This window comes from Dendropsophus ebraccatus, chromosome 7 (assembly GCF_027789765.1).
Source record: "Dendropsophus ebraccatus isolate aDenEbr1 chromosome 7, aDenEbr1.pat, whole genome shotgun sequence".
In the NCBI taxonomy this organism is placed as follows: Eukaryota; Metazoa; Chordata; class Amphibia; order Anura; family Hylidae; genus Dendropsophus; species Dendropsophus ebraccatus.
Genome location: NC_091460.1, coordinates 47,025,649 through 47,052,119, shown reverse-complemented (window position 1 = coordinate 47,052,119; position 26,471 = coordinate 47,025,649). Strand labels below are relative to the sequence as shown.

The 26,471-nt window shown below is 40.5% G+C and overlaps 1 protein-coding gene and 1 long non-coding RNA gene across 3 annotated transcripts in view; one reads left to right on the top strand and one right to left on the bottom strand.

Moving 5' to 3' along the window:
- Positions 1-26,471, top strand: part of LOC138797385 (uncharacterized) — a 60,784-nt gene that overhangs the window by 26,254 nt on the left and 8,059 nt on the right. The gene's annotated exons all lie outside the window — the stretch shown is intronic.
- The window catches only part of SLIT2 (slit guidance ligand 2), a 221,566-nt gene continuing 205,287 nt past the window's right edge, over positions 10,193-26,471 (bottom strand). For both annotated transcript variants that reach the window (XM_069977458.1, XM_069977459.1), the window contains 5 exons: positions 24,499-24,629; positions 20,741-20,895; positions 19,436-19,724; positions 14,750-14,961; positions 10,193-11,943 (listed from right to left, as the gene is read on the bottom strand). In XM_069977458.1, coding sequence (XP_069833559.1) covers positions 11,702-11,943; positions 14,750-14,961; positions 19,436-19,724; positions 20,741-20,895; positions 24,499-24,629 — 1,029 coding nt within the window. In that variant the 3' untranslated portion in view covers positions 10,193-11,701. The remainder of the gene's footprint in view (positions 11,944-14,749; positions 14,962-19,435; positions 19,725-20,740; positions 20,896-24,498; positions 24,630-26,471) is intronic.

Sequence of the window (26,471 nt, the reverse complement as noted above, 5' to 3'; positions counted from 1 at the left end):
CGGGACCACTGGCACCCGACTCTTCCCAGTATTCCTGGTGGCATTGGGTACTGGGGTAATAATGGGGGGGTGAGTGTAAGCCATTTTATACCGGCTAACACTAGGCCCCAACTTAGTAATGGATTCCGTCTATTAGACGGCTTCCACTACTAAGTCTATAAAGTAAAGAAATAAAGACAACACACAAGTGAAATTTTTTTTATTCAAATAAAAACACCCCCACACCCCACATTGACCATTTTATTAAAAAAAATAACACCAAACAACCGCTGGTCATCGACGTAGTCCACCGAATCCGACGTAAATCACAGGATACCGATATCTGAAAAACAAAAAGGGAGAAACACACAAAAAACACACAAACAGGAGCACAACACCCATCATTGTGAGCGGTGTTGTGCTCCTTACAGTATGCAGCATCTTTACAGATCGCTGCTTACAGTCTGGCCCCCAAGGGGTTAAGAGAGGATGTATTGCCTCCCCCTTAACCCCTTGGGGGCCAGACTGATGTCAGACTGCACCCATCCCAGCAAGGAAGGGGTTAAGTGACCCCCCTTCCTTGCTGGGAGGGGTGCAGTGCCGGGGAGGGGGTGGGGAGAGCTCTATACTCACCCCGATGTGTCCTCTTCGCTGGTTCGCAGCACAATGAAGTCACTGTACTGCGGACCGGCTCTTTATATGTGCGCTCAGCCGATCAGCCAATCAGCTGAGCGCACATATAATTCTAAATGTTTCTTCTAATAATGTTATTGTGATAACATAATCAGAAGAAACATTTGATGTTTTAATTAAGGTAAAGTGATGATTAGTACAGAATGCTCTATTGCCGGCAATATGAATTAACGGCTTACTGGAGCTTCCTGTACTAATTAATATTTAATTAATAAAACACATTTTCGTTTGTTAGTTAGTTTTGTTGTTCAATAATTTAATTTAAACAAATCCATTATTGTGCAATTAAATATACTGTCAAAAAATAAATATATATATAAATATATATTTATTTATATATATATATATATATATTTATTTTAACAGTATATTTAATTGCAAAATGATGGATTCGTTTAAATTTAATTATTGAACAATGAAAGGGACTTTATTACAACGAAAATGTGTTTTATTAATTAAATATATTAACCATGAGAGGCATCAGCATACTGCAGAGGATCGCAAACCCCGGTAATAGCTATTCCTGTAAACTGTTTCCCTGCTTTCCCAGATGCATCCAGAGGTGTTTGCATCACTTTCTAAAGATTTTATTTGTTATTTTTAGTTGAATCAGATTTCCAAGTAAATGACCGTATGTTTTCAGCCGCATGTCTATTTTTTCCCACTGCCGTAGTTTCAGCCGCACATTTCCAGCCGCATAAAAAATACAGCCGCACACATACATAGTGTGAACATAGCCTTAAGCAGAGTTCGTGGCACTGCGCTGATTTTGTAGTTTGAACATGCCCTAACACATGCCTCAAACAGAAACCCAATCGAACCCAAACCTTCAGCATTTGGTTACCAGTGACTGAGTTGAAGAAGTTGGCTGCAGCCCTAAGGCTGCCTGGAGCTGCATCCAACTTCTTCAGCAACTTCTTCTCATGTTTAGAAGAATCTGCACGCTCTCGAAGTTCGCTCATTTCTATTGCCTATATAATAACATGTTAGGGCACATTACGCAATGCAAAATGTGAGTTATTTTAGCTGTTATGCATATCCAAGTTATATAATCCACTTTGAAGGATTGGAGTTGGTGGTGCCTACGCCCAGTATCTTCATACAAGACAGTTGTATAGTTATATTAATCCATTATATCTAGGTTTAGACTCCAGTGGGTGTTTATGTTTCTCTTACATTGAACAGTATGACAATACCCCTTATGTAAAACTACATGACACAACCATTTTTCTATGTTAAATTCCTTTGAAGTGACATTTCCCTTTTAGCAGTGAACTTGTATGATTCATACTTTCTTAATCCTTATCACAGAGGTTGGAGAAATTCCATCTCATCTACTTTCCCTTTGACTATTCAAGAAAACATGTCCAAGATTGAAAGTATTTATTTTTACTGCCAAACATTGAAAGACAACATATCTTTATTAGATCCATATTAAAAATGATGGAGCAACATCTGAGGAGAACATCTTTAATCGATCGCCAACTCGGACTTCTTACACAAAACAAATCTGAGCGTCTTAGCTGAGACATGGGATATTCATCTGAAATAGCTGAATTCCTGACCAGACTGTAGATTTTGACACAATTAATATTGCTTGTAAGCTGAACGCCATGTGTTATGTTGGACCACAAAGAATAAAAAGACATTAAAGCCTTAAAACTCTTTGATAATTTTCTGAAAGTAAACTTAGAGATATTTCCGTACCGTAGTGATCACTTGGATATGCAATCACTTTATAATTGGTGTAAACCAAAAGAAGAAAAGGCTGGAGCATATAGAAACTGTGTAAACCAATTGAGATAAAATAGTTTTATCTGGAAGGCTGAATAATTAAAAACACTAAAAAACATTCCAAAAAACCTGCAACATCCCTACAGTAGAGGACGTCCACCCTAACTGTGGAGTGTGATAGACTCCCAATAGTGTACCGGAGCCCTGGTTAGTAATGCATATAATGGTACATACAAAAATATTACAAACAGGACTACATAATAACATAACAAATATGCAACTTGTAACCTCTGGTGCCCGGAACAATGGGGGATATGACGCTCTTACCCATATGACATGTCATGCGTGGTCCAGCATCACACATAATGTTCAAGTTGCAGGCAATATTAATCTGTGATCACAGACAATTTTATAGCCCATTGTTTTCTATTGGGCTATTCACATGTAGAGATGAACGAACATTGGAAAATGTTAGATTCTATAGAACTCGGACCTTGTCGAACCTCCCGCATTTGATTCACGATGCCTTTCCGTTTCGTGGGAAAGGAGGAGACAGCCCAGGTTCCGCCTGGAATTCTGGGATATAGCCTAGGTAATAGGCTGTATCCCGGAAATGGGGGGTGTAATTATAATCCATCTATTATTTTGTATGATGGCCCAATCCCCGTTTCATACTGAAATTCTTTTCATTAGGTTTATAAAACCAACTTTATTTTGAAGCAATATTGTGATATTGTGTTTCCAGCCAGTGCCTGCTTATTAAGTCAGACTATTAACTTCTCTACCTGCCACTGTAAAGGGGTACTCTGACTGGCTGCAGTAAGAGGAGACACGGCCCTCTCTGCTACCACCAACATTTCTGATCCCCTTCTCTGATCTAGCAGTGATGGACAGTGCTATACAGAGCAGGGTCCCCCCCCCCCATGTACTGTACTGTGTATTCTGAAACAGAGTACACGTGGGGAGGCTGTCAGGGTATCCGTAAGCGGTGGTTGCTATTACTGTTCCCTCTGATGCTGGTTCTAGCACAGTGAGTGGTGATAAAATCCTCTGTGGACACACGTCTGGAGAAGAGACATATAAGGGGAGATGTGATTAATTTATTTAAATATATAAAATGCCCCTACAAGAAATATGGGGAAAAGATGTTCCAGGTAAAACCCCCTCAAAGGACAAGGGGGCACTGCCTCCGCCTGGAGAAAAAAAGGTTCAATCTCCGGAGGCGACAAGTCTTCTTTACCATGAGAAAGGACGCTGGTTGACCTCAGGGAGATCAACCAAAACACCGCAGAGACACCATCACGTGTCTCAACGTCAGTGTATTCTAGAACATTGCCCCCTGGGAAATCAAATATGCAAAAGAACACTGCAGAGACACCATCACATGTCTCGACGTCAGTGAACTAGCCAGACCTTCCCTCCGGGAAGGAACAACCAAGCCAAAGCGTTCTCCAATCAAGGAAACCACCTCAGCAAGGTATCCATCCACAGACAGCTGTTTCGGGGTTTTTGCCCCTCATCAGTGTGGAGTAGGTTTCTGGCTAGTGGGAGCAATGACTAGTAAGTGCATGCAAAAGGACGCTGGTTGACCTCAGGGAGATCAACCAAAACACCGCAGAGACACCATCACGTGTCTCAACGTCAGTGTATTCTAGAACATTGCCCCCTGGGAAATCAAATATGCAAAAGAACACTGCAGAGACACCATCACATGTCTCGACGTCAGTGAACTAGCCAGACCTTCCCTCCGGGAAGGAACAACCAAGCCAAAGCGTTCTCCAATCAAGGAAACCACCTCAGCAAGGTATCCATCCACAGACAGCTGTTTCGGGGTTTTTGCCCCTCATCAGTGTGGAGTAGGTTTCTGGCTAGTGGGAGCAATGACTAGTAAGTGCATGCAAAAGGACGCTGGTTGACCTCAGGGAGATCAACCAAAACACCGCAGAGACACCATCACGTGTCTCAACGTCAGTGTATTCTAGAACATTGCCCCCTGGGAAATCAAATATGCAAAAGAACACTGCAGAGACACCATCACATGTCTCGACATCAGTGAACTAGCCAGACCTTCCCTCCGGGAAGGAACAACCAAGCCAAAGCGTTCTCCAATCAAGGAAACCACCTCAGCAAGGTATCCATCCACAGACAGCTGTTTCGGGGTTTTTGCCCCTCATCAGTGTGGAGTAGGTTTCTGGCTAGTGGGAGCAATGACTAGTAAGTGCATGCAAAAGGACGCTGGTTGACCTCAGGGAGATCAACCAAAACACCGCAGAGACACCATCACGTGTCTCAACGTCAGTGTATTCTAGAACATTGCCCCCTGGGAAATCAAATATGCAAAAGAACACTGCAGAGACACCATCACATGTCTCGACGTCAGTGAACTAGCCAGACCTTCCCTCCGGGAAGGAACAACCAAGCCAAAGCGTTCTCCAATCAAGGAAACCACCTCAGCAAGGTATCCATCCACAGACAGCTGTTTCGGGGTGTTCTAGAATACACTGACGTTGAGACACGTGATGGTGTCTCTGCGGTGTTTTGGTTGATCTCCCTGAGGTCAACCAGCGTCCTTTTGCATGCACTTACTAGTCATTGCTCCCACTAGCCAGAAACCTACTCCACACTGATGAGGGGCAAAAACCCCGAAACAGCTGTCTGTGGATGGATACCTTGCTGAGGTGGTTTCCTTGATTGGAGAACGCTTTGGCTTGGTTGTTCCTTCCCGGAGGGAAGGTCTGGCTAGTTCACTGACGTCGAGACATGTGATGGTGTCTCTGCAGTGTTCTTTTGCATTCTTTACCATGAGAACTGTGACTCTGTGGAACAGTCTACAACAGGATCTGGTCACAGCAAAAACATTAGAGGGCTTCAAAACAGGGCTAGACAAGTTCTTAGAGCAAAATAATATAAATGCATATGTATAGAACCTATCACCCCTTCCCTGTTTCTATCCCCTCCTTGGTTGAACTTGATGGACATGTCTTTTTTCAACCGTACTAACTATGTAACTTCCGCCTCCCCTTGAATAGGATTTTCACTGTTGTGAAAAATGATCAAATATTGGTAAATAAAGCTATTTTACTACCTCTATTTGGTTTTTCAAACTTTCCTTCTGATGTAATATGTCTTGCCTTGTGTTCATCCTGTAGAGGACTTCCTGTTCTTGCTGTACACTGTAGTCTTGAAATCAGCCTTTCTCCCACCCATATAGTGGAAGGTGTGGTTGGCAAGGTTACAGTCAAGAAGGTGACGGGAGAGGGAGATAGAGTTGGCTGAATCGCCAGCTAGAGTATGCGGCAGCAACAAGCTCAATATAGGGTGTATACTGGACAAGAGTGCAGAGAGTATGCATCAGAAGTAGAGCGGAAGCATGAAAGGTAGTGAAATAACCCTTTTAGCCTGTCTTATTCTGTTACTGACTGATTTCTTACATCCTGTGCATGATGTTTTTAACCTGTTTTTTGACCTAAGCTACCTTTCTTCTGGCCTTGAAGACGATAAGCACATTGTCCGCCATATTTGTATTCTTTGACCCCATTTGTAGCATGACAGAATATTAGTAATGTTTCAAAGTCTGGAGGCCAACTGTGTAACTGTGACTGAAGGTGTACAGGAAAAGGTTGCCTTAGGTGAATACCATGCGTAACCTGGCCAATATCCCTGAGGAGTCACATCATTCACAAGAGCATTACAGGAGGTCGGATGGATTGGGGCACAATTTGAGAAGATTGAGCAGCTATATCCTGTTTTAGTTTGTTGAACTGGAAGTTATAGAGAGAGGAATCTAAGGCTTGACAGCTAACCATGATATGGCAAAGTGATTAGTCTTGCTCCTTTGACAAATCTAGGGCCATGAGGTTGAATATGCACCGAGTTCTCGCCTTGTTTCCAATTTCCTCAAGGGATCGTTCTGCTTGCTCTCATATAAGCTAATGAGATTACATTCTCCAAGTAGATGGACAGGTGGGAACAATATATGCTCTATGGTTGGCGTTGTCCTTTATGTCAAAGGCTACTTACACATAGGATCCTTATAATATACCTGGTAAATACATTTGCAGGGTTAAATAAATCATAGAATGTCAAAAAGAAAGATTACTTCTGCAGCAAATGACCTAAAGTGATAACGTCCCAAGTATCGGCAAACTCATCCATCATGTCCTGAAATAGACTTGATGCATGTTTCCTATCTTACTAGATTCCTTTAGTTAGACATGGCCATCCCAGGGGGGCTGGGGATGACCATACTAGTACATGCAGTCAGGATTTCTTCATTTGACCTATGACCCGATTAGCTACATCAAAGTTTCACCCTTAAGACCCTTCAACTTCCTTTGCCTTGCTGTTGGACAAGTCTCACCATGCTGTGATCCTGGGTCTCTAGTGATAGTCTGTCAGTCTCCTGTAATCGTCTGCTCTTTAGAGAGGATTACTGAAGCCTAGAATAGCGCCTGGAGCAATACACAATAATCCATATTACGCTGGCACAGTAAGTGTCTATGAAACGATGCACGGTCAATAATAAACCGAGACGAAAATTGTTTCGAACAAGAGGGTCACTGTTGTATCTTGGAGCAGCATTCTTCTCCCCTTAAGGAGGCCCCTATCTCCGTAGAGACCTTACATAATAGTCATGTTGACCTTCTCTTCTGCAAGGGTTGTGGACATACCACAGAACACAGATAAAGATGGCCTATAAAAATGTGGGAAACAAGGACTGAAATAACCCCAAACGCTAAATGAATGAGGAAAATATTATGATTTATAAATGAGAGCAATTCATCTTTAATTTATGAGGTTATTTCTGTAAGTATGTACTGTACGTCAACCTGTTATATGCGGAGAAACCACACATTTGTTATTTAAAAAAAACACATTTAATTTAGCTAATGGAAAGTCAAGCGGACATGTACTGAATAACTAAAATGCTGCCAATTTTCCACTTTTTTTTATCGTCTTAAACGAGAATTTCTACCTGTGTTTAAGAGAACCTATGGCTGACATCAGCACCTTGCCTATGTGTTTATTATAGAAAGTGGGCACTGTTATACACTGTTATTATCTAGATGAGAAGGCATCAAAAAGAGTAGAGATTCCCAACTTTTTGTAGGTCACAAGCTACTTTCAAATACAACACATGGTCCTAAAGGGGTACTCTTCTTTTAAAGTAACTGGTGTCAGAAAGATATATAGATTCGGAATTTACTTATGTAAAAAAAAAGTCTTACAGTACTTATCAGCTGCTTTAGGTCCTGCAGGAAGTGGTGTATTATTTCCAGTCTAACACAGTGCTCTCTGCTGCCACCTCTGTCCCTGGCAGTAACTTTCCAAAGCAGGAGAGGTTTTCTGTGGGGATTTGCTACTGCTTTAGTCAGTTCCTATCACGGACAGAGGTGTCAGCAGAGAGCACTGTGTCAGAATGGAGAGAATAGACCACTTCCTGCAGGACATACAACAGCTGATAAGTACTGGAAGACTTGAGATTTTTAAAGAGAAGTAATTTACAAATATGTATAACTTTCTGACACCAGTTGATTAAAAAACTTTTTTTTCTCTTGTGTATCCCTTCAAACCACTTTGAATGTTTAAAGGAGTAAAACTGACTGTGCAAAAGTTTTAAGTAGCCACGGAAAAAAATGCAGCAAAGTAAGAAGCTTCCAAAAATACAAGAGGTAATTATTTATGTTTATCAATTAACAAAATGCAAAGTGAATAAACAGAAGAGAAACCAAAATCACATCCATATTTGGTGTGACCGCGGTTGGCCCTCTCAACAGTACACTTGTACACAGTTTTTGGAACTCGGCAGGGAGGTTGTGCCAAACATCTTGGGGAAATAACCACAGATTTTCGATGGATATAGCCTTGCTCAAATTATGTCTCTTTATGTAATCCCAGACAGACTTGATGATGTTATTGTTGTCTGAGGGGCTATATTGAACACCGCCAGGTACCTCCACTCACCACTCTTGGGCTGATCTTGGTCCTGCCGTTGTGCTGTGCTCTCCGAGCAGTCCATTGTGGTGGGTGGTTACTGGCATCCTCTCTCCTCCCAGCCTAAGGTCCATGCATCCGGCCTTCACTGCAATTCTATTTCCTAGAGCATGCATGCAGCTGCCTTCTCAGGTTTAACTCATTCCCGCACGAGGGCGTAACTGTACGTCCTTGCGCAGGTGGGGGAGTTCAGAGCGGGGCCACGCGGTGACCCTGCTCTGAACCGCCGCGGTCCCGGGTGCGGCATATAGCCCGGGACCACGGCTATTAGCGGGCACGGTCCGATCGCCGTGGCCGCTAATTAAATCTTCAGATGCAGCTGTCAAAGTTAACAGCTGCATCTAAAGACTTACTGCAGCCCATACCTGGTGGTCTAGTGGGGAGATCGCCGGGGTCTTCGCCGTAATGCGCCGTAAAAACGAGAATTAGCCTGGTCCAGAAGGGGTTAAAGGGCCAATGTGCACTACATTATTCTTCCTTCACTTGTCTTGATTCTCTAACACCTATTTAAGGTATTGTTCCTATTTCTGCTATTCCATGTACCTGACCTGTGCTTGCTTCATGGACTATGCCTACGTTCCTGACCAATTTGGTACCTTCTCTGCTTTACCTGCATCTAAGGGCTGGCTGCTCTAACTCTCCCTCTTCTGCCTCATTCCTGGTACCATTCTGATTCTCCTGTTTATAATCCCCGCCTGCTGACTTTGTCTTACCTGTCTGTCCCTCCGATGCCTTGCCATTGGTCCCCAGAATAAGGTCGCTATCCACAACTGGACCATACTTGTGGATCAACCTGGTGGCCTGATAAAGGGCACTTAGGGTTCTATTACACGAAGCGATTTTTAACGATTAACGACTAACGATAAACAATCACATCGTTAACCTAAAATTGTTCACCATATTACACAGAACAATGGTCGATAGTTACGATCGTTACTACGATCATTATTGCGATCTTTACTGCGATTGTTTACTCCTTCTGATCCCAGCAAAACAATGAACAATGTGCAATTACACTAAACAATTAGTGAAAAAATGCGGAACTTGAGCGAACGAATGTGGAATTACAGCGAACGATTAGAGAACGAATAACGATAATTTTAGGCTCAGATCTAAATCAACGATCAACGACACGCGTATAAATTTTTGATAATTTCCTGCAATTACAAAGAACGATTATCGTTTAAATTCGAACTATATGATTTTTCGCCTGATAATCGTCCCGTGTAATAGGGCCCTTATCCTTAACTTCTTTGTATAATCTTGTTCTTCTTCATTCTGAAGAACGTCTTTAATGATTGTTTTATGTTTGGGATCGTTGTCCTGCTATTATTGGGTGTCTTACATTGCAGATTTTTTTATACGTCTTAGGGTGCCTTCACACCTACCGTATCGCAGTAGAAAATCCGCTGCGGATCCGCAGCAGATCCACAGCAGATTTAACTAAATGAATGAACACAGCATCAAATCCGCACTTACAAATCTGCTGCGGATCCGCAGCGGATTTGACAGTGCGTATTTAATGCTGTGTTCATTCAATTAGTTAAATCTGCTGCGGATCCGCAGCGGATTTTCTACTGCGATACGGTAGGTGTGAAGGCACCCTAAAGCTTTTTGCACACTACTGTATCTCTCTAGATCCCTTCATAGGCATGAACATTTGGCTCAATTTGGCATTCATGTGTTCTGAATGGAGAGATGAGGGGTAAGCTGCACAGGGCCACAGAAAACAATTGACCAGTACATGGTTGATCTCAAAAAGTTGAGGGAGATGAGGCAAAAGTTACGGAAGTAATATTTGTTTAATTTACAAACATCAGTTTCATTACTGACATCAGTCCAAGTAAGACAAAACACACTGTATTACACATGTACACCTATTTTCTTTTGTAAATACAAATTAAAAAAATGTTGAACTTAACAAATGTTTTTGTACAGAGTGCCTGTTGTTTTCTTTATTGAAGGAAAGAAGAGCACAGCCCACTACCAACCATTAACAATCGTATACTGTAGTTTAGCAGCAGCATATTAACATGGGAACCACGTAATACTATGGTAGTCTTATTATGGGGAAATAAAAATCACAATTGGGAACAGTGTAAACCGCTCCATAAGACAGATATAAAAACTTCATGTGGGTGGGGATAGAAAGGATTTACTAAAGCCTAGAGACATCTGTCTGCCTAGAACACAATTTTAGTTTTACGTAAATATACATTATATTTATATTATATGTAGGGAAAAAATACTTCTATATAATTTCGATCTAATGTGAAGACACTCTAATGTACATTTTTTTTCGGCACTGTTCCCAAACTTTGAGGACATTGCCGGTTACACAACCACATTAGCGAACACATATGAGACAAAACAAATCCATCAGACACAATTTGCTATGTTACTTCTAGAAGAGAGAGAAAAAAATCCTGACTTTGAGTCATTTTGTGTTTACCAAAATAGAAAAATATCAGGACAAATATAAATTAATATATATTAAAGCATTGAAAAAGGGATAACCTAAAATTGTTAAGAATGATGTACTCTGATACAATAAATATGTTTCATTCATATTGCGAATACTGTTTTATAAACCTTTTTTGTAAAATTATTCCTAATTAAAAAAACTACCAGACTTTTCTTTACTAATGGCCCAGTTAATTTTTATATTACAAAAAAAAAAGATAATACTGGAAAATGGCTAGATGAAGACTTCTTTAAGCTTCTTGTGCTATCACGTGACAATAAAATTTTTTTTCTTTAAACCTGAAGTCTACTCTGGGCCAATGTCAGTCCCCATTGCGGTTCCTCTTCATATGACTTGGAATGCGCAGAGTTCCTTAATACGCTTTAGCTGTTCAGGTAGAGTCAGTTCTTTGCGAAAGTCAGAATCCACTTGAACCCTTATCATTCACAGCTTGTCTTTTATTGTGTGGCTAACCAATTGGCAGGGCTCATCGACGCTGATACTGTATGTGAACCAATTCCTTATCCGGGATACATTTTTTCAATTGATTTTTCAGCATCTGTAAATGAGCAAACCAGCAGTTGTAGTTCCTTTCTGTCAAGAGACATCTCCGTAGACTTAGTATGGTTGTTCTTCTTTGTGAGAAGACTTTTTTTTTTATTCTTTTTGAATTGCCAGTGAGGAAAACGTCATTTTCATTTTTTTTCTTAATAAAAATATGTCTGTTTCTGTATTTTACAATATAATTCAAATATTTTCCACTATCAAGTTTGAATTAGTCCAACACGGTCATAAAAGGTATACAACGTTTTCAAAGGGCTTCTGAAGGTTACATATTTAGGAGGGGCACTTTGTACAGCCACACTTTATTACTTTCTCGATTTCGTCCACAAATGAGGTGCCATCGGTGCACTCGAAAATGTATTTCCGTCGCTTACTTCTTAGTGGTCTGCAGCACTGACCATTTGCGCATCCCCCTCGGCATTCTAGTCGCGATACCTTCTCGGTCGTCTGGCAAGCAGCATAACCTTGCTGCTTTTGGTAATAATCTCTGATCCGTTCCCCTCGGCAAGAGATTTCTGTAAATAGAATGAAACCAAATTAGAAAAAATTTAGTAGTTTTCCACTTTACTGAATAATACTTTATTAATAGATTTTAAATTTAGATGAGTGGCATTTCTCCTTGTGGAGACTTCTGCGCAGATGTAGGAAGTCATATAGGCCAGGCAATGCTTGTTGGGAGAAAAGTATACAAATTACTTTTTCTCTAGTATAAAAGGAGAGCTGTCTCTCTCTATGTACTACCTTCAGAAGGTCACATTAGACCGCCAGCTGACTGGAGAAGACCTAATTGACATTTATTAAATAGGATTTTTACTTTACACTAAAAATATTTAAGAAGATGCTTAAATATACTTAAGGCAAAACATTGTTATCCCTTTATATAATCTTGCTTTTAAGCAGACACTTTAAAGGTCACACACAACTATTTTTTGTTGCTCCAAACCATCTTTACGAATGGTTTTGGTTAAATAATTGCCATCAGTTTATTTCTTCAGCTCCTACACAAACCTATGCGTCTCCATGGTAACAGACTACAAACTCTGTAGTCTGCTCCTGCAGTATTGGTCCCATTTATGTCCTCTACTCTGCCAAAATACATTCCTTAGATAGAAAAGATTATGACTAAAGGATCACTACACAAGGTTTGTTGTGTATTACCTCAGAGATGCCTAGGTCTGCATAGTAGCGGTAGACACAAAATAAGCTAAATAAATTGGCTCATTTTCCCATTCAAATGCATGCTCAATTTACCCAAGCATGCATGTTTTTTTTCATTGGTTATAGGTGGTGCAAGCTGTCACCCTAAAAACAAAACAATCAAGCAGGCCAACTTCCAATCCTCGTCTCTGCTGACACCTGCTATTGGGAAAGGAGACCACTATATACATTAATTGATCAGCTGATCCTGCTGAAACAAGTGGGCTAATGTCTGGCCAGACTAAGAAATTTTAAATCAAGACTATTTACGAAGTTGCTTCATATATAATTTTAGATGTGTAATAAAAATGGCTGTAAAGGTGTACACATCATAGTTTTAATCATACCATTGCATAATATATCTAACTCCAAGATGGCCCACTGGACACATTGGTCTATTCCACTAACATTATGGGTAAAGCTTTGAAAATTGAACCATGGAAGGTTCATCATGATACAGAATATTTAACTATGGCGGACATTGCCCTCTACTTTATTTCAGTGGCCAAAATTTTTTGAAAAAAATTCTCATAGCCCATAAGCAAGAAATACAATATTATTACAATGACAATAAAATTGGTGGCTTAAATCTTAGCTCTTTAATGTAAAACTACACATTTACTGTTCTTCGCCTGAACAGCTGGTTCTGTTTACATGAGGGAACTGTTTCGGAGAGTATGCAATTTAATTTATTAGACCTCCAGCTCAATATTATTCAATCTGTTGCTTAATACAAGTTACATTCCACTAGCTTCATAAATTACCAAAGTATAAACCAGCTAAAAATGAGCCATCTGTTAATCACTTCCCTGGCCCTGTTCCCCATTTTCCCAGTCACATTGATGCTGAAAACAAAATAAATAAATGCCAGCTGAGGAAAAAGAAAGGGGAAGACATTGATATATGGAGGAAGGAGACACCACAATGAGAGGCGGGAGGATAGAGGAAAAGGAAACCATCCCTTGTGTGTTTCGACTGTCTCACCTGTGGAATTCTCTGTGATAAATCAGTGAAAGCTGAAGGGTGAAGAGCAGAGTTTGAGATAAGGCAAAGTGTGGAATCATTCTCCATTACAGAACATACAGAAGAAACATAACATGACACTATACAGGGAAGTACAAACACTGTAAAGGTTGTATGAGATTAGAAAAAATGGCTGCTTTTTGCAAAAACAGACACTCTTATTAATTAGAATTCAAATCAAATTCCATTATACATCCTTCAGAGGGGTCTTATACAACCCCTTTAAAGCCTTATAGTAAGTAGATAGTCGGTTCTGTCAGTAATTATAACAAAAGACATCGCAAGTGTTCGGGATGCTGCAGCTAGTCACTGGCCTTAGTAGTCATGTGGAAAAACAATACCTGTACTTATCCCTCTGCTTGTTCCTGTTCCAGCCCTGCAACTGCTCTGGAGTGCCTGGTGGCAGTGCCCCAGTGATAGCACTGTACACTCTGTGTTGGCCACTCACAGGCCTTATCAGAGCGGTGCACACAATCAGCACAACTACAAGTCGTGGAATCCTGCAGTACACGCCTATCCCAATTTCTTTCAATCTGGTCAAGACATCACAGACATCGATTGTTTGGCTACCACTGTTCCAATTGAAAGAATTACAACAGGCGTGTGCTTCTGGCATTTTTTATAAATGAAAGCCATGACACTATTGTGATCTTTATCGTATGTGAGCTTTGTACACACTAGCACCATTGCTTCCAACAGAGTCTATTGACCCCAAGCAATCCTCATTTCAGTGATATAATGGGATCCATTATATTTGATGTCTTGAATATTGCTGCAGTCTACACTGAAAATATGAACAGAGCATAAATACCTAAGATGTATAATAATGGTAGTATTATATATTTAATTCAATACTGGTATTCAGCATTTAATGCCGCTAACAGAAAACACTCAAACAGAAAACAAAAAGCAGAGAAACAAAGCTAGGTTAGTCCAGAGAAACAGATAAGGAGAGATTCGCTCAACACTGTAGACCTTCAGGCCCTGCTGTACAGATAGATAGAAAGAACATAACAAGCATCAAAGTGAAACCAGCTAAGTAAGGGAAATGGCAAGTCCTGCATCCAATAAATATATGAAATAATATCATAGATGATTTACCTTTATCACAGCTGTCTCCAGTGTAGCCAGCATTGCACTCACAATAGGCCTTCTCCAGACCTGAAAGCCTACACTTCCCGTGTTTACACTTTAGTGACTGGCAAGGGTTAATCTGTTCTTCGGCCTCATCACACAAGACGCCCCCATAGCCCGAGGAACATTTACAGCTGTAGGAAAACGCATTGATTGGGAGACAGGTGCCATGTGCACACCTAATAACACAGCAAAAAAAATATTGGATTACCATCATTGTAGTTTTTTTTTCCATACTGATATAGAGAGGTACAGTATAATGTGTGTCCCCCATTTACAGCCAAAGCAGCAGTGCACTATATGGAATCTGTCATTGTTACAGTATGTGGTAAATGTGTCAAAAGCTTTTCAATAACTTTTTCAATGACAAGTACCATAATAGCCCATGGGTGCATTAAGCATATATCTAACAGTGGCATCCATCACCCACAGGCTATAAGGGTATTTGTTAAAAAAATATTCATCAGGAGCTTGTCAACAGCTTTTCTTGATGTATACATTAAAGGGAACCTGTCACCAAGACAATGCTATCTAATCTTTCACCATCATGTTATACAGCAGGAAGAAGTAAGCAGATTGATATATCTTTGTGAAAAAAGATTTAATATAACTTATAACTTGTTGATTTGAATTTCTGATCATTCTATGATAAGGAGTCCAGTGGGCGGTCACTCAATGGACTGGACTCTAGCATGAAAACATCGGAGATTTCAATCAATAAATTACAAGTTATACTAAATATTTTCCCATATAGATAAATATCAATCTGTTCAGCTTCTTCTTCTTCATGCCAGCCTTATGGTCACAGAAGCCACTATAAGGCATGCATTTTATTTTCCTATAGGCTACTATGGCACATGTCACAAGAAGCTGTTGAAAAGCTTGTTACACATTAAAGAGATACTAGAGACAGATTCCATATAGTGGCATTTGCCACCCATAGGCTGCCGTGTTAAAAAATATAAACATTTAATGCATATTTTTCATTTAACTTTACAGTATGTGATAGAATGGTCTACTATGCTATCCCATACATTTTTTCCTTGCAATATACTAATGTAGGGATGGGGAACCTTTGGCTCTCCAGCTGTTGCAAAACTACAACTCCCATCATGCATGGACAGCCAAAGCTAAGCTTTGGCTGTCCGGGCATGATGGGAATTGTAGTTTTGCAACAGCTAGAGGGCCAAAGGTTTTCCATCCCTGTACTAATGGCTACCAATATACGCAAAACTGGCAAAACGACAAAGACCAGTCGGGCCTTTAACACCATACCCACATCTGGAAACCATCTCCAGCCACTAGTCGCCACTACTAGAATCCTCCCTCTTTAAAAATGTTCTAAAGAATTTCACACCCTTCTCAACAATTATAATAAACAAATAAATTGTCTCCAAGCCGACGCAGTAATTCTGCCAAGAGCAGCATATGTGCAAGGTACTGCGAACATCTTTCAGCTGCGAGCTGTCAGAGCGGCATAAATTCAATATAAAAATGACATAGATGCTAGGAGGTAAAGGCTGCGGAAAAAAACAAGGCGGAAAAAGTCGTTTCAAATTGATAAGAAACTTTATGCCAAAACCTTAGAAAACAGACGTTGGGCTTAGAAAGATAAAAGAGAATCTGTTCTAGACAGAGATCTGTCTGGCTGCCGCCAATAAATTTATCACGTTTCCCTAAAAATGCATTCCGGAGAAGTGGATGAAGCAAGAGTATTACTAGGGTGGGTTATATATGTTAATAGGAGCTCTGCAAGTAGATAGCTAATGGCTCTGTTCAATAAGGGTGGATCACTTATAGGGAATTTCAATGAGAAAGCAAATTTGATGAATGGGGGGGGGGGGGAGCGGAGGGGTTTGCTATTATATCACAAAATTTCAAATTACTTTAAGGTTTCACTAGAATAGTTTTAACAGGAGTCTGTCATATTTAAGATTGTGTCTGATCTATTAACACACCATTGAGGATGAGAAGCTGGGAAGGTTCATTGACAGCTATTCCGGTGAGGACATGTATAAAGAGCTTTCAATCTTTGAAAAAGACCACCCACTTCTATAATGAAAAAGCAACTAGAATGCAAGGACCACTCACTTTTATAATGACAAGGTAAGGATAAGAACCACCCACTTCTATAATGACAAGGTATTTATAATCCAGGGACCACCCACTTCTAGAATGACAAGGTAAGTATAAGGACCACCCACTTCTATAATGACAAGGTAATTAAAATACAGGGACCGCCCACTTCTATAATGACAAGGTAATTATAAGGACCACCCACTTCTATAATGACAAGATAATTATAATACAGGGACCACCCACTTCTATAATGACAAAATAATTATAATACAGGGACCACCCACTTCTATAATGACAAGATAATTATAATACAGGGACCACCCACTTCTAGAATGACAAGGTAAGTATAAGGACCACCTACTTCTATAATGACAAGGTAATTAAAATACAGGGACCACCCACTTCTATAATGACAAGATAATTATAATACAGGGACCACCCACTTCTATAATAACAAGGTAATTATAATACAGGGACCACCCACTTCTATAATGACAAGGTAAGTATAAGGACCACCCACTTCTATAATGACAAGGTAATTAAAATACAGGGACCACCCACTTCTATAATGACAAGGTAATTATAATACAGGGACCACCCACTTCTATTATGGCAAGGTACAGTAATTATATGGACTGTCATCTTCTATATTGTAAAACAAATTATAATACAAGGACTGCCCACTGCTATAATGACAGTTATAAGGACCACCTATTTGTATAATGACATGGTAATTATAAGGACTGCCATCATCTATATTGTAAAACTAATTATAATTAAAGGGCTGCCCCCTGCTATAATGACAGGGTATTTGTCATGTATTAGTATCCTTTTAGTTTCTAACTTGTAATAGCCTATGCATGTAAAGCACCATGTGTGCCTTACCAGGGTTCATCTCAGGACAACCCTGGGGGTCTTGATTAGGTCACAGACCATCCCTCAAAAGTGTCAACCATTAGATCTCGCTAGGGCTGAGGACTGGAGGAAAAAGGAAGCCCCCACCTTTTGCTGATACTGCATTTGTGATTGATCACGGTATTACAGAAGGTTAAGCGTCTGGGGTTGTCGTTTTCTCAGATCTCAGTAACAAGGCCGCTGTTATCATATACATTCCATCGTAGAACACATGAGCCATAACATTCAATGAAGACAAAACACACCTTTACTAGGCTGAGCTAATCTAATTGGCATGAGGTATTAGCACATTGTTGTCAGTGGACACTAGGATACAAAACTGTACTCAAAACTACCAAGGGCGAACGCTTAAAGGAGAAATCCCATCAATATGATGTTGGCATGTGTCATAGATGTCTGTGAGATAATCACACTGATGGAGCCTGGATGTCAGATCACCAGTCAGTTACAGTATGCATCACATTCTCTATCTCATAAAGCAGGTCTGACACAAGACACAATGTGCTATTAACTTAAATGGTGTATTGTTTACAATGTCATGTCAGATTTTCCATAAAATAAATCTCTCTGTGTTTTAATCCATATCATAGAGTGCATGTTCTAGAGAACCTCTTCATTTGGTAAGTAGGTGGTGGTGTAACATCATACTGGGGTGTTCTCACAGGTATCTATGAAACACTAAGATTAGTGTTGAGAGAACTTGCCAAACTGTTCAGGTTCAGCAACGTTCTCCCAACCCACTCAGAATTTGACTCTCTGTGGCTGGAAAAAATGGATACAGCTATAGTCCTGGCTGAAACAGGCTGGTTGTGAAGGAAACATGGCCTAACAACCATAGACTTTACACATTAAGGCTGGGTTCACACTATGTATATTTGAGGCTGTATTTGTGAGGCTGTATAGCAACCAAAACCAGGAGTGGATTGAAAACACAGAAAGGCTCTGTTCACATAATGTTGTAATTGAGTGGATGGCCGTCATTTAATGGCAAATATGTGCTGTTATTTTAAAACAACGGCTGTGGTATTGAAATAATGGCCGTTATTTACTGTTATATGGCGGCCATCCACTCAATTTCAACATTGTGTGAACAGATCCTTTCTGTGTTTTCAATCCACTCCTGGTTTTGGTTGCTATGAGGACCTGACATGAGGACCAAATACAGCCTCAAATATACATAGTGTGAACCCAGCCCCCAAGGAATCTGTCACTAGGTTTATGTTGCCTTAAATGAAGACAGCATAAACTAGTCACAGAAATGCTGAACAGATTGATGTATTACTAGTATATTCAGCCATTCTCCTAATATGCTGGTAATTAGGATTCTTGCCACACCCCTCCCCCACCCTTCAGCTGCTGATTGACAGTTGAATGCCTATACACAGCATAGAGAGATAACTGCCAATCAGCAGCGGGTGGGCGGGGTTTTCTGCTTCTCATGAATATCCAGGACTACTGGGCTCATGCACATAATGGAGAGGGACTCCATACATCGATACATCATTCTGTTCAGCTTCTATGTCACTAGTTTATGCTATTCTTAGATAGGACAACATAAACCTACTGACAGAGTCTCTTTAATGTTAGTTGAACCTAGCAATTTCTAACATGTATACTATATTGATCATGTGCCTGTGTATCAATAAAAAGCCCACATACTTGTGTCCTAGACAAGGGTCATTAGACTGCTGATCACATAGTGGTCCTGTCCAGCCTCCTTCACACTCGCAGGTGAAGCCGGACTGACTGGTGGCTACACATGTTCCATGTACGCAGACTTTCTTGTGGCAGGGTTCACAACCAGGCACTATTCCTGTTTGCAGGTTAAACATTTTGAAGTCTTGCATCTCATTATTTATGTACAGGTTCCGTAGGCAGCCCTGGAAGTTTGTCCCATTGTGTCCTGGGGACTGACGTAGAATGGCAACATTGTTCTTTATTGGCATACCTGCATTGTCAGAAAGCGAAGAATTAAATATGCACCATACAACAACTTTGTGCCAACACAAAGTCAAATGTTAGAAATGTTGGCTTGGGGTTTTGTGTTTGGTATTATTGGTCCCAATCCAATAATATAACAATGACATAGATTCTTATGTATTTCTAAGGTTCCCCTGGGTAGTTAGGATTACCTTAAAATATATTAATCTGTTTCCTATAAAATTCCCATATGTGGTCTTGCGAGAGAGATTTACAGTAGATTGTGAGTCACAGCCAAGACAGTAAGTGATGTGAACAAACACGGTTACATATATAACTTTTTATAAGCTATGTGTGCTGTAGGCAAAGCCTTGTGTCTTACACCAGAGGTATGCAGCCTATAGCAATGCTGGAGTTCTGCAGGTCCATGCTTACTCTGCATCCCCACTCATGGCACCAGAAGCCACATCATATGGGGAGCAGCTGGAGAACTAAGCCTGGTAATATCTTCGATATTTGCAAAATACCACTCATAGTTTCTATATAACTATACAGTAGCTAGGTAGAGACCTAGACTGACTTATTCTGTGAGTCAACCACTGATTTGATCACTAACATCTGCCAGGTTCTGCAGGGCTGTACTGTAAGAGTCTCTATGTCCCATTGATCATTGTGGAGAGTTGGCTTTTCGCACTTTGGTTCATCCAACTCACATCAATATGGCTCCTTGCACTCTTTGTTTTCTTTAGGTTCAGTTTTCCTCCTATTGTTTTACTATATAGTTCCCTGCACATAACCAGCCATAACATACACTAGATACCAGTCATCTCTTCTCTTCGTTTTGTCTTCTTTGTACAGTGGATTAGTCTAACAAACCATCAGTGAAAGCTGAAGCACCTACGCCATTCCCTCGGCTTGTCTGATCAATAGACTTCAGCAAGAGTTTGATGTGTGATCCAGGGGTCAGAGAACATATTAATCATAGTGACATGTACTTAATAAATGTTCCTATTATCAGTGACATGACAAACCAATATCTTTTACCTCCTACGTAAAGTGGAGAGTCGAAGCCCAGAGAAGATTGTTTTGACAAATTAGTAATGGTCTTGGGGTTTCCTCCATCCACTATTAGTGACAGTGTTTGATCCAGGCTTACAAGTTCCACAATGTGAAAATTCCCATCATTTATAGTCTCAACACTGTAAAGAGAAGAAGATAGAGAGGACTTCAGCAAAGCACAAATCATTGCTTATAAGTTATATCCTACCTACACAGGTGGTGTCAACAGTTGTTAGTGGAAACACAAAAAAATCTACAAATTTTAAACTTATTGATGATTTGCTAAAATTTTCTATGTGCAAACGTAAGAGCCTTTTACATGCGCCGATTATGGTGCAAAAAATCGTTAAATCGTTCAAATTTACGCGAAAATCTTCTGGTGTAAACGTGGCAATGATCAAACTACAAATGAAAATTTGTTCATATATCGTTGATGGCATCTTTTGAGATGACCTCAAAATCATTGTTAATTGTTCTTAAATCTTTCAGTGTAAACACTCATCTGTCACAGTATATGGTACAAACGCAATTACGAATATTCACAGAATATGACGACCTTTCACAGAGATTTATCCAGGCCGTCCCCAGGATGTCTCCTCCTTCGGCACGGACCATGAAGACCTCAGCAATTAAATGTGAAAGGTTCGGCTAGGTTCAAGTTCGATCGAACCTAGTTTTTTCAGATCAAGCCTGGGGCCCCCAAGTATTTCTGAGTACATACTGAATGAATGGAGAGCAGGGTCCGTGAGTGCTGCATTCATTGCTTGGACAATTTAATACCTGTTCTTGGGATTGGTGGGGGTCCTGGTTGTCGAAGTCAATAAAAGCCATTCAAGATTATTCGATTTGAATTTGCTGCTATGGATTCACTTTCAAAATACTGTGGATTTTCATCTGCAGGAACGTATACCCTGGGGCCTTGTTCACACTCAGTTTTCACATGTATTCTGTGTTGGATTATGTTTTGGAAACTGCATGGAAACAGTGTGAATTGCTTTTTCATTGCTTTTACTGGGAATCAGTGCTGGGGATAACCTGTGTCCAAATCCAATCCCAAAGGTTTTCTGCCATGATTTCTGTCATATGAACCTTCAGAAGAGCAATCTTTTATCACACAGATGACTGCTTATTAGGACAGGGCCTAAATATGAACAATCTGCAGTAATGACAATGATGCTTGTGCTCCTATGTTTGTAAAACTAGGCACTTATCATTGTCTGGACTCCTTTTACTATTTTCAGTATTGTGTTCAGTAAGGTTGTTTTACCTCTCTACAACAGCTGCTTGTTGGATGATATTGCCAATTATTATATAACAGTTCCCCAACCTATTTTAATTCTCGGTGAATACAGGACGCCATTCCCTCTGCTCTCTGTTAACAATGGTGTTTTTCTCCCTCCAGTCTATTTACTGCTAGTTGGAAAGCAGCGAAGTAAGTTAGAGTGTCACGCTGTGTAACAGCCTCTGAAGCTGCTGGTTTATGGCCGCCGCTCTATGGTCTGTACCTGATTTATTAATTCATTCATTGCTGGTGTCGCTATACACACAATATGCCAAACTAGGGGAAGACAATTCACTCCAATCACTAGGGCCCGATATTCTTCTTCCTAATGATAGGAAGAATTACTGCATGGGAAGCGGACTTTGGAGTGAGGATGCTGGAAGTCCCATGAAGGCAGCAGGTCTGCCAAGTAGAGGTCTATGGGACAGCCCAGTATGCCCTGACCTAGCACAGCAGACACTGCACTGTGTAAATGGCTACCCAGGCCTGTCAATTATTACACTTCTGGACAATCAGTAATATAAATTCTACTCTGCTGATTATATATAACATACAGTTATATTCATTTAAAGGAAAACTAACAACCTAGAAGACTCTAAACTGCTGTTATATTCCTATAGGACATTTTTGGTAAATCTTACTTTTAATCCATATAGAATTTAGGCGGTTTGATGCACTGGGGGACTAGGCCCCTCTGTGTACTGATCTGCCCTGCTGTGCTTGGTAACACTGACAATTTGTATTGGATCATCCTACAGTCTAGTGTTTGGGGAGCCCTACTGTCATCAATCATCTTTTATTTGGTCAAAGAAGGGACAGGTTCGATTTTTTGAAGTGTCTGGTAGCAGCTTATCTCCCTCTCTATATTGTAAGAAACTCACAAACATGCTTCAATCAGAATGTACAGGCAAGTATAATAAATTAGTATAAATCCTATACATAGATCAGCCATTTGATGTACTGTATATCGCAGTGTCCTGGCTCACCCCCAATACAGACAGCTGTATTTCAAAATGGCCGATCCTTCTGTCCTTGTGAGAAAAAAGCTGCTATAAAAGAAAATCCTGGATCCAACATGAAATGTAAAACTTCTTTAGTCTTTATTTCCACTGGATAAAAAAGCACTTATTGCACTCCCAGAAAATGCAATATATTTCATAAAATATACACCTCCTTACTTCCTTACTCATGGCCAATAGTCCAGAGGTGTCTGGCAGCAGCTTATTCCCATGATCATATTGAGAACAAATGCTGAGATGAGCGTGCATGTGCATTGGGGTTGGGGGGCATACATTAGGATACTCTTATTCCTTATTTGTAACAAGTATTTAGTGTGATGAACCCCCACAACCTACAAATGGCTGTGATCTAAGCATGGAGACAAAGTACAGGCAGTGGACCAGCATCTGAGATGGGTAACATGTGGAAGTTATCTACAATATCATTGTGTTACATAATGAGTTTTACAATTGGGTTTATGTCTGGACACATTCTTAAAAAAAAAAAAAAAAAACTGTAGACCATGCCAATCCTCACTTGCCTCTACCTACAAACATGCCAACACCAGATGTTTGTAGCAAACACTCTCTATTGCTGTGGAGAGAGGCACATCACACCGCCGCGCCGTGCCTGCTAAGCTTTACATGGCTGTGTTTATGTTGTACAGTGGCCAAAATACAAAATTTTGTGCTTATGAAACACCTAAAGAAAAGAATTTGGTGGACTCGGCATGTTAAGGCTGGTCACACCACACAGCCTCACTCCATCACTACGGATGAAGCCATGTCGGCTGCATGCCACCTGCACGTTCTCCTTGTACCGTGTCCACCAGATTCCCTTCTGCCGTAACTTTTATTACTCTCCAAACAGTTAAACGCAGTCTAGACTGAGCAATCTCCACAGACATAAAGGGTATAAATAAGCTAGTTACAATGCAAGAAAGGGAGAAACGGAATGAAGTGACTGATGCACAAGCCCGAATGGAAGAAATGTTGTTTTTAATATGATTGTTTATTGGGATTTTATATAGATTGTTACTTTAGACTGGTAAAATGCATAATAGAATGCAAGCAAATTGGTGGAGCGGTATGAGTGCATTTGAAGGGCATTCCCCTAAAAAATTGAAGGATAACCCCCATTTTAAAGGGCTTCAGTAATCATCCATGGGGAAAGCTGGTTCTGAGCAGATATTTGAACGTTTATGTGAACTCAATAGGGACATCTTTGGGGGTGTCTCATCTCTCTCAGAACAAAAGGGTGGGCAGTTGAAATGCAACATCTCTAATACTTCTGTCCCCCGATATAATCTGTTAAGGAGTAAGAAGAGGGGTCTAGGATGTTGTCTTGTCAAGTTTTATTGTCAGATGACTGATCCACTGCATTTTAGAATCACTGAATTGACTCCATGTATGTCAATCACCTTAGAAAGGAATTTGTGGTCAGGAAAGAGCCATAAACTTACCTATAGATGGCAGATGCCGGGTAACTTCCAGTGTCATAACTAACCCGCACTCGCCCCCGATACAACTCCACTGTTACATGGTCCTTGTCGCCTTTGTAGAGCAGGATCCCACTGTCCTCATCTGTGGCCACCTAGAACAATAACCAAAGTTATGTACATTATATAGGATAGTCTCTTGCTTAGGGCCTAACAGGGGATTTCAATGCAACCACATATTTAATGGCCTCCCATTCATTAGAAAAGGCAATAACAATGTAAAAACAGCTGATCGCAGAGTACTTCGGCTGCTGGACCCACAGCAGGGCCTCATATGGAGAAGGAACAGTAGTCCTTATCCAGAATTACATATATCATATTTGTAGTGTCCCAGTACACGTGTGCCACTAAGTCTTATTCCACCTGTCAAAAGGTAACTCAGGTGTCACTCTCTGGGATAATGGCTGCCTTTCTGCTTCATCACCACTTGGTGTCTCACTCTCCCCTGTCTCTGTGCACAGCTAAAGGTATGCTAAGTGTAAACTGTGTTTTTTTTTTTTTTTTTACTGTTATCTGTTATCCAATCACTAGCTTCAGTGCCACACTCTATTCTCATCTAATACACTTTTACACCTCACTCTTTCTAGTATTTCCCCACCACTAGGAGGTTAGTCCCAGTCACTCCTATTTAGGAGGGTTAGTTCTTGGTGGAAGGGTCTTCAGGAAAACTACTATGCACTGCTAAACCCAATGGTGGTGTAACTGTCACCTGGGTTCAACCTTGCCTACGCCAGGGATTCCTATACAGTAAGCACTATCCAACTCTAGGAATAGTCCGTAGTGGAGCAAATAGCATTAGCTGAAGTACTCCATTGGATCTTGCTCAGCATACTCGGATAATCTTGAGAGGTTAGCTTTGCCCAGTTGTTCAAGCCTGGGACTCGTACTACCAAACCTGACACTCGCTGGACTTGTTTGGCAAAAGGCGGTCTTCTTTTTCACTACATACAGTATTCTAACCTTGAGTAGAAGAGTCTTCTACTTAGTCTATACCAAGTTACTCCGAACCATCCCAGCAGAGTACTGCACTAGGTCCCCAAGACAGTCCCTGAACCTACTCAACTTAGCTACCCCTTCTAACCTACTCAACTCAGCGACACTTCCCTACTTACTATCTCCACTACAAGCACCCAAGCTAGAAATTCTGTGTTGTCCATTAGAAGAAGAGGACATTGTCTGTTGGGATTATTTTGGGGGCAATTCCATTTACAACAAAGTTCACTACTCTATTGCACTGAAGAGTATTCAAGCAAAGGGTTATCTGTGTTTAAGTCCTGGACTCTGCCACACCTGCACCCACACATTGTGCTACCTTTACAAAGCCCAGTGTCAGTGTGTCCGGGGGTGGATACCACCATTCCTGGCCACCATGACAAGTGTTCACCCAAAACACACCACCTAGCCCACTACTGTCACCATCTAGCAACCCCAGGCCACGACATATTGCTCTATATTTTTTTCTATTTTTTCTATCAGTGCTTTAAAAGATCTCTGCTTGTGAAGATCCCTACACCCATTACAAAGACAGGCTTCATTCCTTGAAAATGAAGAGTGAAGCAGGAAGGATTCTATTGACAACCAGCAGAAATACTTCCAATATACAGCGAATAAGTACATTAGTTACTGGACCCAGAATCATCTTTTGACTACTGTAATGATTCAAATGGATGTGACCTTACCCAACTGTACCTGGATAATACCAACGTCATCAAAGTAATAGAAATAATATTTCATATTACTCATAATGAAAATAAATAGACCTTTTTCTATGTTTTATGGAGTAATCCGGCATGTTCTTTCTTTTAGTCTGACATACATCAACATCTGTATGATGTTAATAAAGAAAAAACAGATTTCTGGAGCAGCAACAGAGAATCTCATTTCTCAAGGAATTTCAATGTGTTCTTCTTATTAAACCTTCCCTTTATGTGGTGCTA